The sequence below is a fragment of the Malaclemys terrapin genome, chromosome 3 (genome assembly GCF_027887155.1).
Source record: "Malaclemys terrapin pileata isolate rMalTer1 chromosome 3, rMalTer1.hap1, whole genome shotgun sequence".
Lineage (NCBI taxonomy): Eukaryota > Metazoa > Chordata > Testudines > Emydidae > Malaclemys > Malaclemys terrapin.
This window is the reverse complement of record NC_071507.1, coordinates 4,220,493-4,238,280: the sequence shown is the minus strand read 5'-3', so window position 1 is coordinate 4,238,280 and position 17,788 is coordinate 4,220,493. Positions and strand designations below refer to the sequence as shown.

General features: G+C 46.4%; 2 protein-coding genes across 2 annotated transcripts in view; both read right to left on the bottom strand.

Moving 5' to 3' along the window:
• The window catches only part of NPHP1 (nephrocystin 1), a 36,367-nt gene extending 30,666 nt beyond the window's left edge, over window positions 1-5,701 (bottom strand). Inside the window, exons 1-4 of the mRNA XM_054024185.1 lie at window positions 5,588-5,701; window positions 3,784-3,857; window positions 1,357-1,417; window positions 237-373 (exon numbers count right to left, since the gene is read on the bottom strand). Of these exons, the coding sequence (XP_053880160.1) occupies window positions 237-373; window positions 1,357-1,417; window positions 3,784-3,857; window positions 5,588-5,701 (386 nt within the window). The remainder of the gene's footprint in view (window positions 1-236; window positions 374-1,356; window positions 1,418-3,783; window positions 3,858-5,587) is intronic.
• A 3,671-nt stretch (window positions 5,702-9,372) lies between these two features.
• MTLN (mitoregulin) lies at window positions 9,373-13,753 on the bottom strand. Its single transcript, XM_054022284.1, has 2 exons — window positions 13,353-13,753; window positions 9,373-9,751 (listed from the first exon to the last, which is right to left on the bottom strand). The coding sequence occupies exon 1, from the start codon at window positions 13,709-13,711 to the stop codon at window positions 13,529-13,531; it is 183 nt and encodes a 60-aa protein (XP_053878259.1). The 5' UTR covers window positions 13,712-13,753; the 3' UTR covers window positions 9,373-9,751; window positions 13,353-13,528.
• Window positions 13,754-17,788: the final 4,035 nt, after the last annotated feature.

The window sequence follows — 17,788 nt, the reverse complement described above, 5'->3', positions numbered from 1 at the left end:
ATGTCTGGAAGGGACATACTATAAAAAGACAAAAATGGAAAGGATATGAATGCTACAGTGACCACATTTCAGAACAGTTTATATGGAATTTTTTGGTATTTTATCTTCAGCTCCTCTCATACAAGAATGAGTCTGTTTCAGCTGTACAAATGAATATATTTTTATAAGCCACCTGTTTCCTACTATTTCTTAACAATAGGCGAATTAAAATGTATTTGCCTGTTTATATTACTTACACAGTGTAACCCTTGGTCACATTGTCCTGACTCAGGACTGCAGCAAGTTTCTGGAGCTGCTGAGAGAGTTTTAACAATTGTTTTTCTTCCTCCTCTTTTCTCTGATTATAATTCCCCACAGGTGCAGGCTCATCAGTCTAAGAAAGAAGAATACACCAAACTGCTGAAGAGTCAAATGAAGCTAAGTCCTTAGCTAAATTGTGTTTGTTAATCATTTATGCCAGAATGCACAAATGGAGTTAGGCACCAAAATACTTGTTTTGGCACCACTGCAATGCACAACCACCGCCAAATCCTGCAGGTGCCTAAATTCACTCAGCACCTAAGTTTCTGCTGTAAAAGTTCCCTAGGTACCTACATTTCCACCTCTGGGCTTGTGCAGTACCGCCTCCCGCTATACATCTGGGCACCTATCTTCTGCCTGAGCCCCAGAGCAATTCACAAACCAGGGGATGATAAGTATTCAGCCACCTAAGTCATATGCAGGGCCTGATCCAGTAGGCGTGCCCAGAGGCCACGTACCGGATCAGGCCCTCCGGTGAGTTAACATAAAACAGCCAGAGGTGGGCAGCGGAGGGGGGTGGAGAAGGAGGAGCATTCAGGCCTTAGCGCTCTCAGCTACTTTTAACATCTTGTTTGATCAATATGTTCTAGCTTCTTGCCTTGACATCATTTAAGTAACTAAGCACGGGGATGGCCATTTTCCCATTTCCTGTTTAGATAATATCAGTCCTGAAATCTATTACTATACAGTTTCCTTAACATTTTTCTAGATCTTTCATCTAGCCAAGAGGGGAGTGAAAATCTATATTCTTATTCTTCAATTCCATGATTTTTTTCCTATTAAAAAACCCACTGGAATATTAAGTAATGCTAAGAAACTCTTCAACCACAGAACTTTACATTATAAGGCATGCAGAAAAATACATCATTATTTAATATTAGACTAATCCCAAAGGACCTCAGTCAAGATCAGAGCCCAGACAGACTAGCTGCTATACAAAAAGTTAGGGATGGTGCCTGTCCTGAAGAATTTACAATCTAAGAATATTACCATTCTCTGAACATTCTGTACAATTTATTTTGGGAAATTAGGAAATGCTTTAACCTCACAACTTACTTTTTTCAAGTTTTGAAGAACAGATGTATTTTCATCCACTGATTTCTTCAACTCCATACATCTATATTGAAAACAAATGACAAAGGTTGTACGATCTCCTCTGCTGTATAAATGACTAAAACTGTGTACAATTTCTGAAACATGTAAGTTAGCCCCCGATCCTGAAAACACGTATGTAGATATGTAACTTTACAAACATGAATAGTCCCACTGAAGTCAATAGGGCTACTCAAGTGCACATGTAAGTGTTTGCAAGACTATAGGCAAAGGAGCTTTTAACAGGTGCAAGGACCTGGATTCATTCAGGATCAGGACCTTAGATTTTAAGCTCCTTAGAACAGGAACTTTGCCTTCTTAAATTCTCTGTGTGCATCTATGGTGCTATGTAAATAATAGCATAAGAAGAAACTAGTATTTGCCTCGTGGTAGGCTAAAGCCAACATCATCTGACACACAAGCAGAAAGAGATTACAACTTAAAAAAAATTTTTTTTTTAAAGGAGAGCAAGCCACATGGCATCCATATGTCTTTTTCCCCCACAATGGAGCCACACATGGAGGTGCCTCAGAACTTTGGCTGGAATAATTTCCACAAGAACTGCATTATGACAAGAGGGAGAAATGATGGCTGGACTCAGCCCATGATATTGCAATACATGTGAAATTCATTTACTCAAGCTCTCTTTCCTATGAACAGAGCTACATTTCTCTCCTACAGTTTTGTGCTGCTTTTTCTCCGAGCAAAGTGGTCAATCCACTGCACAGAAGATATACTATGCCTCCCAGGGCTAACCACCACAAACAGAACACTATCATACTATCAATTTCAAACTTGTTGTTTTCTCTTGCACAGTATAAACCTGTGAAAAAGACATCAGTTTAGCACATCAAAATAAAAGTGTTTAAAGGGGTCTCATTGTATTATTACAAATATTTTGATTCTGTCCTGAGCAAATGTACTCATTTAACAAATATTTTATCTCATATTTTACTGAAGGGTGCACTGGAAGTGTAGGCCCCAATTCTGCACTGTGTAGCACACAAGCCAACTATTTGCACCTGCATTGAACCCTGCTGACTCCCATGGGGCTCATGCAGGTGCAGCAATCTGCCTGGGCCCCACACAACAAGATTGGGGCCTTGCTCTGTTAAATAATAAGGAATAACCTTATGCTTGAGCTACAGCCTTTACAGCAGAAATTCTATCCAGCAATTATCACATTCTCTGAGCATAAAAAAATATTTTTAAAGTTAAGTAGCATAAGACCTTTTTGAGACCTGTTCATTTCTAAAAGGCTGATTTTGAATCTTCACTGCATACGTGAATAGTTCTCAATGACGCTTTCTGGTGCGGAGAGTCGAATAAGTTTCTTTCAAAATGACACAGTTTTGAAAGAAAAAAAATGGTTCTGTGGATGTGTAGAAAAACTTTATAGTAAATTTTAAGCTATATAATTGGCAGAATTGCACTGATGCAGAATGTGATCTGCACAGTACTGCAACTAGGTGGTTTATCAGCACACACAAGGTAAAAACGTCAAACCCAGCTAAACTATATCATACATAGGTGGATTCTCTTCTGTATTTATTTTAACCGAAAATTAAATGTAAAAGGCTTCTAGTATATTAGTTCACACACAAGAAGTAAAATATTAAAAATCTAAGATTCATGGGGCAGCCTTAACTCACTCAAACACATATAATATGCCATTTTAAGTCCTTTATTATTTATGTAGTACCATACGTGTCCACTAATAGTGCACACAGTTAAGTACTAATTAATCCACAGAATCCCTGATCCTGCAAATACTTCTGCATCTGTATGTGCTTCATTTTGCTCAAAGTAGTCCTATTGATTTCAGTGGGACTACCCACTGTAGTAAAGTTAAGCACATGTGTAACAGTTTGCAGGACAGGACCTAAATGCGTATAATATTTTTGTTTACGCATATGTGCAGTGTGCAAGAGTTAACATCAACCTTTCATATTTTACCCTTTCCAATCCATTGCCTGACTTGGGAGTCCAAAGCAAAGGAAAGGTACATAGGAAGGACAGTATATTATCCTCATTTTACGGGTGGGGAAAAGAGGAACAGAAAGGTGAAACAGCTTGACCAAAGCTGCATAGGAGGTCAGTGGCAGAACTGGGACTAAAACCCATGTCTCCTGGCTCCCAGCCCACTAGTCTACTCTGCCACCCAATAATTCATTTATATGGGCAACCCTCCACATCACTGAATATGAATTTATCAGCGAAATTGATTAGGAAAATTTCTATCAAAACCAGCTGCAGTTATCGCTCAGTGATAAATTGCTTAGTCATGAGATAGCTAATAGTACATCACACAAATGTTACCCCCTCAGCCTAGATTTCAGATATAGCAGTGCGCTTCGCCTCTATGCAGTGTGTACTGTTAGGGTTAATTACCTCTGAAAAAGGTACTTCCTTTTCGCAGGGTCTAGGGCCCCCCTCTCCTTGCTGTCAGCAAGCAATGCATCCACCTGCACGGTAAGAGTCCAGCCTTCAGAGATGGACAGCAGGGGGCAGATAGGCTCAGTGGCTCCGATATCAAAGAACAGTTGTTCCCAACCCCCACCCACAACATCGGGGGCACCACTTACCCTACCCAGACTGAATCCCACCAACCCCACCAGGAGGGGGCACCGCTCCCCCTCCCCAAACTGGATTCCTCCCACCCACCTCTCCAGCAGGGGGCAGCGCCCCTCCTGCCCAGACTAGATCCCCCACACCCTGCCGGCAGGGGGCGCCGCTCCCCCTCCCCAGACTGGATCCCCCACACCCTGCCGGCAGGGGGCGCTGCTCCCCCTGCCCAGACTGGATCTCCCACACCCCGCTGGCAGGGGGCACCGCTCCCCCTCCCCAGACTGGATCCCCCACACCCTGCCGGCAGGGGTCGCAGCTCCCCCTCCCCAGACAGGATCCCTCACACCCTGCCGGCAGGGGGCGCCGCTCCCCCTCCCCAGACAGGATCCCCCACACCCTGCCGGCAGGGGGCGCCGCTCCCCCTCCCCAGACAGGATCCCCCACACCCTGCCGGCAGGGGGCACCGCTCCCCCGCCCCCCCCGACTGGATCCCCCCAACCCCGCCGGCAGGGGGCACCGCTCCCCCTCCCGAGACTGGATCCCCCACACCCTGCCGGCAGGGGGCACCGCTCCCCCTCCCCAGACTGGATCCCCCCAACCCCGCCGGCAGGGGGCACCGCTCCCCCTCCCCAGACTGGATCCCCCACACCCTGCCGGCAGGGGGCGCTGCTCCCCCTGCCCAGACTGGATCTCCCACACCCCGCTGGCAGGGGGCACCGCTCCCCCTCCCCAGACTGGATCCCCCACACCCTGCCGGCAGGGGTCGCAGCTCCCCCTCCCCAGACAGGATCCCTCACACCCTGCCGGCAGGGGGCGCCGCTCCCCCTCCCCAGACAGGATCCCCCACACCCTGCCGGCAGGGGGCGCCGCTCCCCCTCCCCAGACAGGATCCCCCACACCCTGCCGGCAGGGGGCACCGCTCCCCCGCCCCTCCCCGACTGGATCCCCCCAACCCCGCCGGCAGGGGGCACCGCTCCCCCTCCCGAGACTGGATCCCCCACACCCTGCCGGCAGGGGGCACCGCTCCCCCTCCCCAGACTGGATCCCCCCAACCCCGCCGGCAGGGGGCACCGCTCCCCCTCCCGAGACTGGATCCCCCACACCCTGCCGGCAGGGGGCACCGCTCCCCCTCCCCAGACTGGATCCCCCCAACCCCGCCGGCAGGGGGCACCGCTCCCCCTCCCCAGACTGGATCCCCCACACCCTGCCGGCAGGGGGCGCTGCTCCCCCTGCCCAGACTGGATCTCCCACACCCCGCCGGCAGGGGGCGCTGCTCCCCCTGCCCAGACTGGATCCCCCACACACACACCCCGCCGGCAGGGGGCGCCGCTCCCCCTCCCCAGACTGGATCCCCCCAACTCCGCCGGCAGGGGGCACCGCTCCCCCTCCCCAGACTGGATCCCCCACACCCCGCCGGCAGGGGGCGCCGCTCCCCCTGCCCAGACTGGATCTCCCACACCCCGCCGGCAGGGGGCGCCGCTCCCCCTGCCCAGACTGGATCTCCCACACCCCGCCGGCAGGGGGCGCCGCTCCCCCTCCCCAGACTGGATCCCCCACACCCCGCCGGCAGGGGGCGCCGCTCCCCGCGCTGTCGCTTCGGGGCGGGGGTGCGCGGGACGGGCGGTACCTGCTGCCGCAACTCGCGGCCCCGCCGCTGAGCCCCCTGCAGCGGGCTCCGGCCCCTCCACCCGGACATCGTCGCTAAGGAGACGAACGCTTGGGCGCTCGGAACTGTCGTCATCGCCGCGCGTCGCGAACATCAGCGGGCGGGGGAGCCCGCTGCGGAGCCAGAGGCGAACTACGCGTCCCAGCATGCAACGCGGCGGGGGGGGGGGGGCGGGCTTCTCCCGGTCCTGGGTCACTGACAGTGACTCTGAAATCTGTAACAGAACGACCAGGGGGAGACGGAAGTGTTCTCTGCCTGGCTTGTGTATGCTCCCATTCCTGAGGTCCGATGTGTGTCCATCTATTCGTTTGCGGAGGGACTGTCCGGTTTGGCCAACGTACATGGCAGAGGGGCATTGCTGGCACATATCACATTAGTGGAGGTGCAGGTGAATGAGCCCCTGATGGTGTGGCTGATGTGGTTGGGTGCTCTGATGCTGTTGCCAGAGTAGATATGGGGACGGAATCGGCAACGAGGTTTGCTACGGGGATAGGTTCCTGGGTTGGTGTTTCTGTGGTGTGGTGTGTAGTTGCTGGTGAGTATTTGCTTCAGGTTGGGGGGTTGTCTGTAAGCGAGGACTGGCCTGCCTCCCAAGGTCTGTGAGAGCGAGGGATCATTTTCCAGGCTAGGTTGTAGATCGTGGATAATGCGCGGGAGAGGTTTTAGCTGGGGGCTGTAGGTGATGGCCAGTGGTGTTCTGGTATTGTCCTTGTTGGGCCTGTCCTGTAGTAGGTGTCAACACTGGTTCTCCACTTGCGAAGTAACTCCCTGCTCTCCATGGGTCAGTATATAATGCCTGCAGCTGTAACTTTCATTCTATGCATCCGAAGAAGTGAGGTTTTTACTCACGAAAGCTCATGCCCAAATAAATCTGTTAGTCTTTAAGGTGCCACCAGTCTCCTTGTTGTTTTTGTAGATACAGACTAACACCGCTACCCCCGATACTTGGCAAAGACTACACGTCCCAGAATGCACTGGGGCCCGAAAGTCGTGCTCTCCCGCACCAGGCCTCGCTTGGAGCCTGGCGAGCAGTGCATGCTGGGGGCTGTAGTCTGCGCGGGCCTAGCTCTCAGTGCTGTGTGTCTAGGTTAGTTGGAGGTTTGGAGGGATTGGGGTTGTAACCAGTGGGTGCTGCTGATTTCACCTGCTAGGCGGCTGTGATTGCACCCACACACACAAAATATCCCCACTGAAGGGTAAAGGGAGGCAAAGAAAAATGCTGCTTGAGAATGTCTAGAGACAGTCAGTGAATAATGATTGTCTCAGTTGTGGGGAACGACAATTTAAATCGCTATACATTTGAAAACAGGCTCAGAAATAAACATCTACATTATCCCCCAAAATTATACAAAATAAAAATTAAATTCTGCCAAACTTCTTGTTGTTAGTGCCATAGCATAGCACTTAAGAGCTCCACTCATGGACCAGGACGGACCCACCATACTACAAAAAGAGACTTACAGTCTGCACAGCAGGGCTGTGTTGCAGGCAGAAATTCTAGCCGTGCACCTGCTGGAATTCTTCTCTCTTACACCCACTGAGCCATGGAAGAAGCAATTTAATTTTCTGCGTAGCCTTTTCACATTAATTTGACCTATTCCAAGGAATTTTTTTCCTATCAGGTGATCTGACATTTCTTCCTTCTGAACTCTAAACAGCTTGTACACTTCAGTATTTGCTGTTTGTTTCCAAAGTATTAGATAAGGAAATGCAGCAGAGATGTACATAGAATTAATAATGTTGTCAAGTTACAACATGTACTTGAGATCAAATGATCATGTGCCCTTTCCACATGAGGGTTTACTGTTCTTATTTTAATGATTTTTTAAAAAACACTTTTAGGGTTATTGACAAGGCGTGAGAAAAAACTCCTTTGTAATCGTATTAAAATGACTAATTACGCTGATGTATGCAACACCAGATTTAGAAAAAACTGTGCTGATATATCCAAAGAATTATTCAAGCCACTATCCAGAAATCTACCATCTATCTTTTCTTCTTCCTTTTTACCTTTTCCAGAAACAAATACAAGGTACACATTAAAAACATAAATAATCCATTGCAAAAAAAATGAATAAAAAAATCCTGGGTGCTTTAATAAATTAAAGTACAATTATATTTTAACATGTCAGTAAGTGCAAAGTTTGAGCTAGCACATGAACCATGTCTTCCAATGAATGACATTAAAATACCTGACCTCAGCTCCATTTTGCACAGGATGCCCGCAAGTGTATGCCAAATCACCATTAAATCAGCCTGATACAGCATTACACAGAAAACTTCTGTAACCAAGCTACATCTCAGCTATAAAGGACACAAGATTTCCAACTTGGATAAGTCAACATTTCAAGATTCTGAATGGCATTGTTACACAGCAGCTGGGTTCACTGACCCCCTATGTTAGAAGGCATTGGAGCTCTGACGGATGGTGCACCTCATTAACTAATTCTGGGTATAAGTGAAGTGAGAGTGGCCCCCTGATCAGAGGAATCTAAGCCAGTGTTTCCCAGCTGGTGGGTCTCATGAAGATTCTATGTGGATCACTGTGTCCAGGACCAGGTTTACTCATCACTGGGCCTTGAACTAGGCAAACATACACTTTACCAGCCAGGTGCAGAGAGGAGGGGACTGGAGAGTGAGGCTGTCCCACACTCACCCCACCGTGGTGGCTTCTGTCCTGCGAGGTTGGGCCTGGCTCCCCAGTCTGGGGATTGCAACCAGACACATGGGGTCGCAGAGCCACTGGCTGCCCTCCAAACCTGAGTGGTGCTGACACACTGTGTACCAGGTCATAACACCTGGAGCAGAGACTAGAGCTAAGCCTAGTGCCGCGGAACAAGAGCCGACTCAGTGGGGTGAGTGCATGGTGGGCTTGCTCTCCAAGCCCCCTTGTCCCGGCTTCCCCTCTGCACTGGGCCGGGATTCAGATTGCAGCGCAAGGGCAGAGGGTGCATATATGTAAGGGTGGGTTGCAAACAAGATGACAAAATGCAGTTGGTGGGTCACCTTCATAAACAGTTTGGGAATCAATGGTCTAAGCCTTGCCAGTCCTAAGAGAAAAATCATAAGAACAGCCAAGCTTGGGAGAAAGCATGGGCAGAATCTGTCTCGGCTTTTTTCTCTTTTTGCATTAGCTTATTAATAAAGTTAAAGCTAAGGGCAGGGAATGAATTCTGAACCTACATAGCCTTTAACTATTTTGGCACAACATAGGGTTTATAAACATAAAAGGAGAACAAAATAGAAACACTTTAAAAATGGGTTGATTAGGAGATTTTTTTTTTTTTTTTTTTTGAGGGAAAAGCTGTGCCCATATGCATGGAAGTAACAGAGAGATAGGGATGGCTGACATATATGTAGCATGAGGCCCAGCAAGATTAATCAAAAAGGAAGTCCCAAGGATTTTAATTCATGATGTCCAGCATCTTTGCTGGAAGTGATGATGTGGCGCAGTAAGTATATAGGGCTGATGTATTCTTAGTTATGGAGTTGGTAAGAGATCTAGACATAGAATTCTCTGACTATTTTTGCTGAATTTCAGACAAGAACCCCAGCATTACTGATTTAATATACGAATTTATCTTATCAGTGTACACTAGTATGCTTTTGCCTTAATCTTTTTGACCAACCCTTTGGTTGTATACTTTCAAAGTTCTAAAATGTTTAACATCAGAATCTTTACATGTTTTCACTCCCCACCTAAGAGATACTTTATTACAAATTACTAGTAAGTAACTTAAGATATATCATTTTTAGTTTAATTTATTAAAATGTAAGGGTCAAATGTAGCTCAGGGCGAGCCTTAAGAGTCACAAAGCAAAACAGACACAAACATCCCTTAAAAACAATGTGACAGGTTTGCACAGTCATAACACATATGAATTAATTAAGCTCATCCCATAACATTTTGGTGGATAGGTTATTCTGATACATATGAAGATAAGCTTTGCTGATGTCAGTGTGGGCAAATGAGATTGTATGATACCACAGATGCCTTCCTTTTTAGAATATGGTTGCTTATCAAAACATTTGTTTTTAAAGTCCATCTTTTAAACTGTGTTTAGACACAAATGCAGCAGGAGTCCATTTATTTTCATTCAGTTGTCAGCTTTCATCTGTATAAGGCTGTTAAAAGAAAGTGAAAAATTACAAATTGCACATAATTTCACGTTTGTTTGGGGTTTTTTTTTAATTTAAATAGCAAAGGTGATCAAAACAATGTTCAGTCAGATTATAATCTATCAAAAATAAAAGAAGAAAATCAGACGTAAGAGAGATATTAAAAGGGGGCAGACAGAACATTGAGTAACCAAAGGGAAAGTGACAGAAACAATATATTATGTCAAAAATATTAAGGTAGAAAAACTTAATTAAAAATGTACCCAAAATCATTGGTGTTCCCTCAAAATTTCATTAACAAAAAATTCCATTATTGGACATTTTTGGTGCGAACAAAAATGTTTCCAGATATTTACCAATACACGCCCATAGTCCCTAACAGCTACATCTCCTCCGTGTATGCTCACAACCAAAAACCAACATTTATGCGAGAGCAAAGATAAATCAAGCTATTTACAGCACCATTACAATATTTCAGTTATTAAGAGACAAGTTTGTGAAAATCAAGTTTAGTATATGGTAGTTAAATAGTAAGTCTCAATGCTGTTAGCACTTTAACTGAGTATTTCCAGATTGTCATTTAGATTTAGAGACTACAATAAAGCAACCTTGATTGTCAGGAATTTAGAGTGTGCTGTAATAAACTATGTTGTAACAGTCAAATATATGATCTATTTACATTTAATATCTGACTGAGAATTTCACTACATTTTGCAGAGGAGAGTCAGACAGACAAGACTGAGATATACATGAGTGCCAGCAGTGCATTCCCACGTCAGGCCACATGGTAACTTGAAAATGGGAGCTCTGTTGCATTTCAAACCCTTGCTGAGAGAAGCAGCTCTGATTTTTCAAATGGTCCAATCTCAGGAACATCTTTGTCCAAACACCAACCCTCCCCTTGCCACCCTCTCTGCCTCTCCTCCGCCCCCCCCCCCCCCACAAGCGTATCCCCTATCAGAGTTCCACACATGTAAACGTTTCAAACACTGTTTTAAGTTTTTTTGGGAGCGGGAGAGGTAGATTTATCTATTTTTTAAATCAGGCTCCCAATAGAAAACTAGCCTGAACTAGACAATATCTGAAGTGAGATAAAATAGTCTCTCTCTATTCAGTAATACAAAACAAAAACCCACAATGCCGTATGCAAAGATCAAGTAAAACAAGTTTTATACATGGGAGCTGTGTAGGGTTGGAGGGACACAATCCTTCTTCCCCCGAGGAGGCGGAAGTTTTTTCTTTATTCCCGGTTCCTTTTACTTGGCACCGGTTCCTTATTCAAAGGTCAAAATTACTTTGAAAATATATCAATGTAAAATTACATTTTTAGAAATGTCATCAAATTAGCATGATTGGGTGTGATAAAAAATTCCTAATTAATTCATTATTTATGAATTAAATCAGTGGTTCTCAAGCTTTTGCACTGGTGACCCCTTTCCCATAGCAAGCCTCTGAGTGCGACCCCCCCTTACAAATTAAAAACACGTTTTTATATATTTAGCACCATTATAAATGCTGGAGGCAAAGTGGGGTTTGGGGTGGAGCTTGACAGATCGCGACTCTCCATGTAATAACCTCGCAGCCCCCAAAGGGGTCCTGACTCCCAGTTTAAGAACCCCTGAATTAAATAATTAAGGCTCTGGGTTTTGACTGGCTGTACGTGACAAAATTAATCTCAAATCACCCCACATGATTCATCCCTGCTGCCATTAGACTGTTCTGAAATAGCTGGGACATGCCACTCATCAACCTGATGCTTAGTTCCTGTGCAGTATCCTCTGATACATCATGCCCTCACTCCACTTCCATAGTGTACTTATGGCTTAAATAAGAAACTGGATTTTTAATTGACTGTACATGACAAAAGGTGTCTCCAGTCACCCCAAGAGATACATCCCTGCAACTGTTAGACTGTTGTGAAGTAGCAGGAACATGCCATTCCCTACGTAGGCCAAAACGTTGTTCTTCCTCTCATTTCTCCCTTCCACTTCCATATTGTAAATAGGGCTTGCATAAGGAACTATATGTGACAGATAAGTCTCAGCTCTTGTGATAACTGGGCCTACCTTTATTGTTAGCTCAACTGTGAGAAGTCTGTGAGATCTTACGAACTTTCACTATAACCTTTAACCATAAATATTGATGGGAAAAGATGCAAAAAGGAGACAACAACTGAATTAATACAAACAAAGCTTACGAATATAATTCAAGGACTGTGTTAAGATCATTCCTGGTAAATGAAAACAGTGTGGAACCAGAAATCAATGGACCAAAATTCATGTGTCAGAAATTAAATAAAATAAATAAATAAGAGCCTGGCTTAGCCACCGAAGACTATGTACAGTAGAACTTCAGAGTTACAAACTAACGGGTCAACCACACACCTCATTTGGAACCAGAAATACGGAATCAGGCAACAGCAGAGACACACAAAAAAAGCAAATGCAGTACAGTACTGTGTTAAACATACATTATTAAAAAAAGGGAAAGTTATTAAAAAAGATTTGACAAGGTTAGGAAACTTTCTGTGCTTGTTTCATTTAAATTAAGATGGTTAAAAGCAGCATTTTTCTTCTGCATAGTAGTTTCAAAGCTGTATGAAGTGAATGTTCAGTTGTACACTTTTGAAAGAACAACCATAATGTTTTGTTCAGAGTTATGAACATTTCAGAGTTACAACCTCCATTCCCGAGGTGTTTGTAACGCTGAGGTTCTACTGTATTTTGCCACACTGTTGTAAGCCTGTTACCAGAAAGAGGCAGCTAAAAGCAATGCCTTCACCCCGATACCCATACAAGTTTGCTAGGTCTCGGAGTGGCTAATAATTGTGATAAGCCACTTACTCAAGAAAAAATCCTAGACATTTAAAAACAAAATTTTTATATAGCAAATTGTCATTGTTTATAGATAGTAAATTATTCCCTAGTATTAGGGAATGAAAACAAGATGACTGTCTCAAGGAAACTGGCTCCCGAAGGAGGGGGCTTTGACATTGAGGGACCAACAGAAATTCAGGATACATTCTACACTGCAAAGAAAACCATGTAACAGCGAGTCTCAGAGACCCGGCCACTTGACTTGGGATCATGCTACAGGGCTACAAATAACAGTGTAGGCATTCAGCTCAGGTTGGAGCCTGGGCTCGGAAACCCAGAGGGGGTTGAGTCTCCAAACTGGAGCAGAAATGTCTACACTGTTATTTTTAGCTCGATGCAAGCCCTAGTGAGTTGATCCCAAGGCCGAGACTCGCTGCTGCGGGTATTGTTTTTTGCCATTCAGACATACCCTCCGGCCCCAATCTGCGCACACTTACACAAGCGCTTCACTTTGCTTTACACCAGGGGTTCTCAAATTGGGGGTCAGGACCCCTCAGGGGGTCAAGAGGTTATTACATGGCGGGAAAGGTGTCATGAGCTGTCAGCCTCCACCCTAAGCCCCGCTTTGCCTCCAGCATTTATAATGGTGTGTGAAAGGGGGCACCAGTACAAAAGTTTGAGAGCCGCTGCTTTACCCTGAGTCGAGGGGGGGGGGGTGGCACCACCCGCCAGAGGCTGGCCGCGTCTACACTGGAGAAAGCTGTATTCCTACCGTGTGAACACACACACACCTGAGGCAGGGCTTTACACACGACTTAGCCGCTGGCGGTAAATCCCGGCCCAGGCTCGGGCTGTGACACGGCTGAGGCCCGGGGGGGGGGGGGGGGGGACACAGTCCGGGCCGCCCCGGGGCCCCGCCCCCAGCCAGAGCCGCGCCGCCCAAGGTCACGGCCCCGCCGCGCGCCGCTCAGGCCACGTCCAGCTTCTTCTGCGTGGCCTCCAGCAGCCCCTGCAGCCGCCGCTTCCTCCAGGCCAGGAAGCGCCGGCGCACGCGGTGGGCCTGCCAGCCCACCAGCACGCCCGAGGCGAAGGCCAGCGCCAGCGCCAGCTGCACCGGCCGCTCCCGCAGCGCCTCCGAGCCCAACGCCATGCTCCGACGGCAGCCCCGCGCGCCCAAACTACCGCGGCACGCGCGCGCGCTCCGGGCCTCTCCCAGGCGTCGGCACGCGCCCGCCTGTCGCGCCCCCTCCCGGCGGCTGGGCTCGAGGCCCGCGCGCGCCGCCACGTGGCAGGAGTGGCTCGTGCACATGATCCACCCAGACGGTCCTGTGCAGACAGCCCCATCTCTGGCTGAGGTGGCTTCTGGGCATGGGGAGGGGGGGGGGGGAGAGGATGCCCTTTGGGGCAGGTGGGGAGGGGACTTTAAAATCCGGGCTGAGGGGGTTGTCTTGGATGTCTTGTTTCCCACCCGTCCCTTCCTTGGGAGCAACTGCTTTGGCAAGCAGAGCAATGGAACAAGTGACAGCGCTTAGTGCTATTGTGTCAGGCTCTCTGCAAATTCAGGCAGACGCCGCGGCATCAGTTACACCCGAGTCACATTTTCAGACCTGGGCGCTAGAAAGATAATTTTTTAAAAACAAATTTTTTATTTCATCCCTGTTTTCAAATCCAAAAATGCAGACCAATGATTCTTGGTCCATTAACACCATCCATTTAACACATGAGTAAATCCGGATTACTTCAGAGATGAGCATTCCTTCATTGGGTCAGACGTCCTTTTTCCTTTAGATAGCACAGGGGTTCTCAAACTGGGGGTCAGGGGCCCTCAGGGGGTCACGAGGTTATTATATGGGAGGGTCGCAAGCTGTCAGCCTGCACCCCAAACCTCGCTTTGCCTCCAGCATTTATAATGGTGTTAAATATATTTAAAAGTATTTTTAATTTAGAAGGGGGGTCACCCTCAGAGGCTTGCTCTGTGAAAGGGGTCACCAGTACAAAAGTTTGAGAACCACTGAGATAGCACATGCAAGGTGAAGGCAATTGCTTTCTAACTGGCTGTTGCTTGGTCCACCTAAGAAACGTGGTGGGCCAGATTCTCCACTGGCATAACTCCAATGAGTGTAATGGAGGTAATCTGTAATGCAGGTAATCTGTTTTAATGTCTGCAGAGGATTCTATCAACACCTAGGACCGATGGGATGCAGCTATCATTTTTGACATGACAGTTTCACAATGTAAGATTCTTGTTAGATTCAAGGCTGCTGTTGGATCCAAGGATGCTCAGAGAAGCTGGGGCATGGCCCAAAGCACATTTTCTTATCTGTACTTGATGAAATGGATGTGACCTTCCTTTCAGACATGGGCCTACTATTACTTACACATTTAAACAATTTAAACCCAGACTACAAGCTTCCAGAGTCTGCTGGGGACAGGTGAAACTATGTAGGGTTCTGCCCGCACAGCCAGAAAGCCCCTCCACACACTATCAGTCACTTTTCCCACTGTTGGTCACTTTCTATAATGTGGGAATTCTCTGGCTCTTAGATTTTTTTTGTTTCCTTCCCCCAGGCTTTTAGATTGTTCCTGAATCTGTGCCACGGGGTGAACAGACAGAAGGAGGGCACTCTCACTCTGGATCAGACAGGGCAGAGCAGATTAGCTGGCGCATCTGGGCAGAGGTGAAGAAAGGTGGTGGTGCTGGGTTCTTAACAATTTCTCATTGGCTGGTCACTTGCCTTGTCTATTTAGAATTTAAACCTTTGTGGCAGGGACTATGTGTTTGTATAGCATGTAGCACATTTTGGGTGCTGCAGCAATATAATATATGGGGGTACACTGCACTGTCAGGTTCTCCTGCAATACCTACTTTCACATGTCACCAGTATCAGCACCCTATCTCTGTAATATTTGAGCACATCATGCACATGAATGAACTTACTCTTGTCAGGGCAGGACAGTGCTATTAACCCCCTTTTACAGATGGTGAAACTGAGGCAGAAAGAAAGCAAAGTGACTTGCCCAAGGTCACACAGGGAGTCTGTGGCATAGCCAGGAATAAAGTTCTGATTTCCTGAGACCCAGTCCAGTGCCTTCACCACAAGGCCTTGGGCCTCTCTGCCTAGGGCTAAGCATTAAGTCCACAGCTCCCCAAAAATGTAAATTAAGGTCAGTTCCTGTCACATGGAACAGAGAGAGTATACAGGAACTGGGTGCTCATTCCAAAAGAGATTGCACAGGAAAGGCAATAAGGCTAATTATCCATTGGAATAATTTACCAAGGGTCATGGTGGATTCTCCATCACCGGTAATTTTTAAATCCAAGCTGGATGTTTCTCTGAAAGATATGCTCTAGTTCAAAAGGAATTCTGTTGGGGGAGTTCTATTGCCAGTGTTATAGAGGAGGTCAGAGTAGATGATCACAAAGGTCCCTTCTGGCCTTGAAATCTATTGAACAAGCCAACTCTAACAGGAGCAGAGAATAGCAAGCTGCCCAGTGAGGACAAAATGAGGTAGCTCAGGAGAGAGTGCAAGGGTAGCGTAATAAGAAAGCTATTACCAGTTTTAAAAAGTAAACCACTAGAAATAACCCCGCATCACTTTTTGCAAGATTAAGAATATTAATTTGGATGTCCTGGCTAAATTCTAACTCAAGTAATTACCCTCTGCGCAATGTAAGGGTCTGTTTGACACTTGGAATTTCCACGATGGTTAACAGGAATCAGCCAATAGCTATAGAAATATCCTTCTGTTCTTTTTGAGTTGCAATTGGGCAATATGCTCTCACACCCTATACAGCAGGGGTAGGCAACCTATGGCACGGGTGCCGAAGGTGGCACGTGAGCTGATTTTCAGTGGCACTCCACACTGCCTGGGTCCTGGCCACCGGTCCGGGGGGCTCTGCATTTTAATTTAATTTTAAATGAAGCTTCTTAAACATTTTAAAAACCTTATTTACTTTACATACAACAATAGTTTAGTTCTATATTATAGAGTTATAGAAAGAGCCCTTCTAAAACGTTAAAATGTATTACTGGCACACGAAACCTTAAATTAGAGTGAATAAATAAAGACTCGGCACAGCACTTCTGAAAGGTTGCCGACCCCTGCTATACTGGCCCTGTCAACACTGGTTCTCCACTTGCGAAGTAACTCCCTGCTCTCCATGTGTCAGTATATAATGCCTGCATCTGTAACTTTCATTCTATGCATCCGAAGAAGTGAGGTTTTTACTCACGAAAGCTTATGCCCAAATAAATCTGTTAGTCTTTAAGGTGCCACCAGACTCCTTGTTGTTCCTGCTATACAGTATCACAGAAACTCAGACTGACATCCATGGGGGCTGGATTGGGCCTAAAACTAGACAACAAAAATATTTAATAGCGTTGCTTCACTTTCTTCAGATACCCCGTGCCTGAGTTTTCAAGGAGATTTAACTGTAAGAAGAAACTGAAGAGATAGTAGCAGGGATTATAACAAGGTGCTTTTAAGCTCGAGGGATCAAAAACAAGCCAGAATTTTAAACTAAGATAATTTTGTGATCTGTAACTCAGATTGGTAACATGGAAGTATTTTTTATATACTTCAGAGTAAATTTTACAATTTTCAGGCCAAATCTTCTGAACCAAAGTTGTAGGAGATCAAAAATTGGGTTTGATAATGGAAGCTGGCTACAACCTTAAGAATAGAGAGTCTGCCACCTCTCTGTAATACCAGACCTCTTCAGACTGCTGAATCCAGACACTCCCAAACTCTGGGGAAGTTCAGATTTGTTTTCAAACTTTGCGGATTGGGCACATCTCTTAGCTAAATGTTGTCAAAAGCAGGAAAGGAGAAGCCTATTGAGGCATAATGAGCAATTCACTCAATTCAGTTATCTAAAAAGTGTTTCATTTCATTTTGCATTTACTACATATCCGACCCTGTAGTATCTCTGTCCCTGCATCGATAAATGCTTTCTCAGAAGACCAAAAGGCACAGACTGCTTATGGAAATACCAAACAATCACATAGAAACAGGAGGGAGGGAAACCTCTGACTGCAAGCTGAGCTTCCTTTTCCTTTCTGCTGACACCACAGTAGCAGAGGGGCCTTCTGCAGAGGAAGGGAGAGCTGAGAACAGGAACTGATTAAGCCTGAATGTGATCCAGATTTACCACAAACCCAAGACGGCAAATCCACGCATGCATTTCCTCTGGATTTGGTGGAGTCAATATAAATAACACCAACAA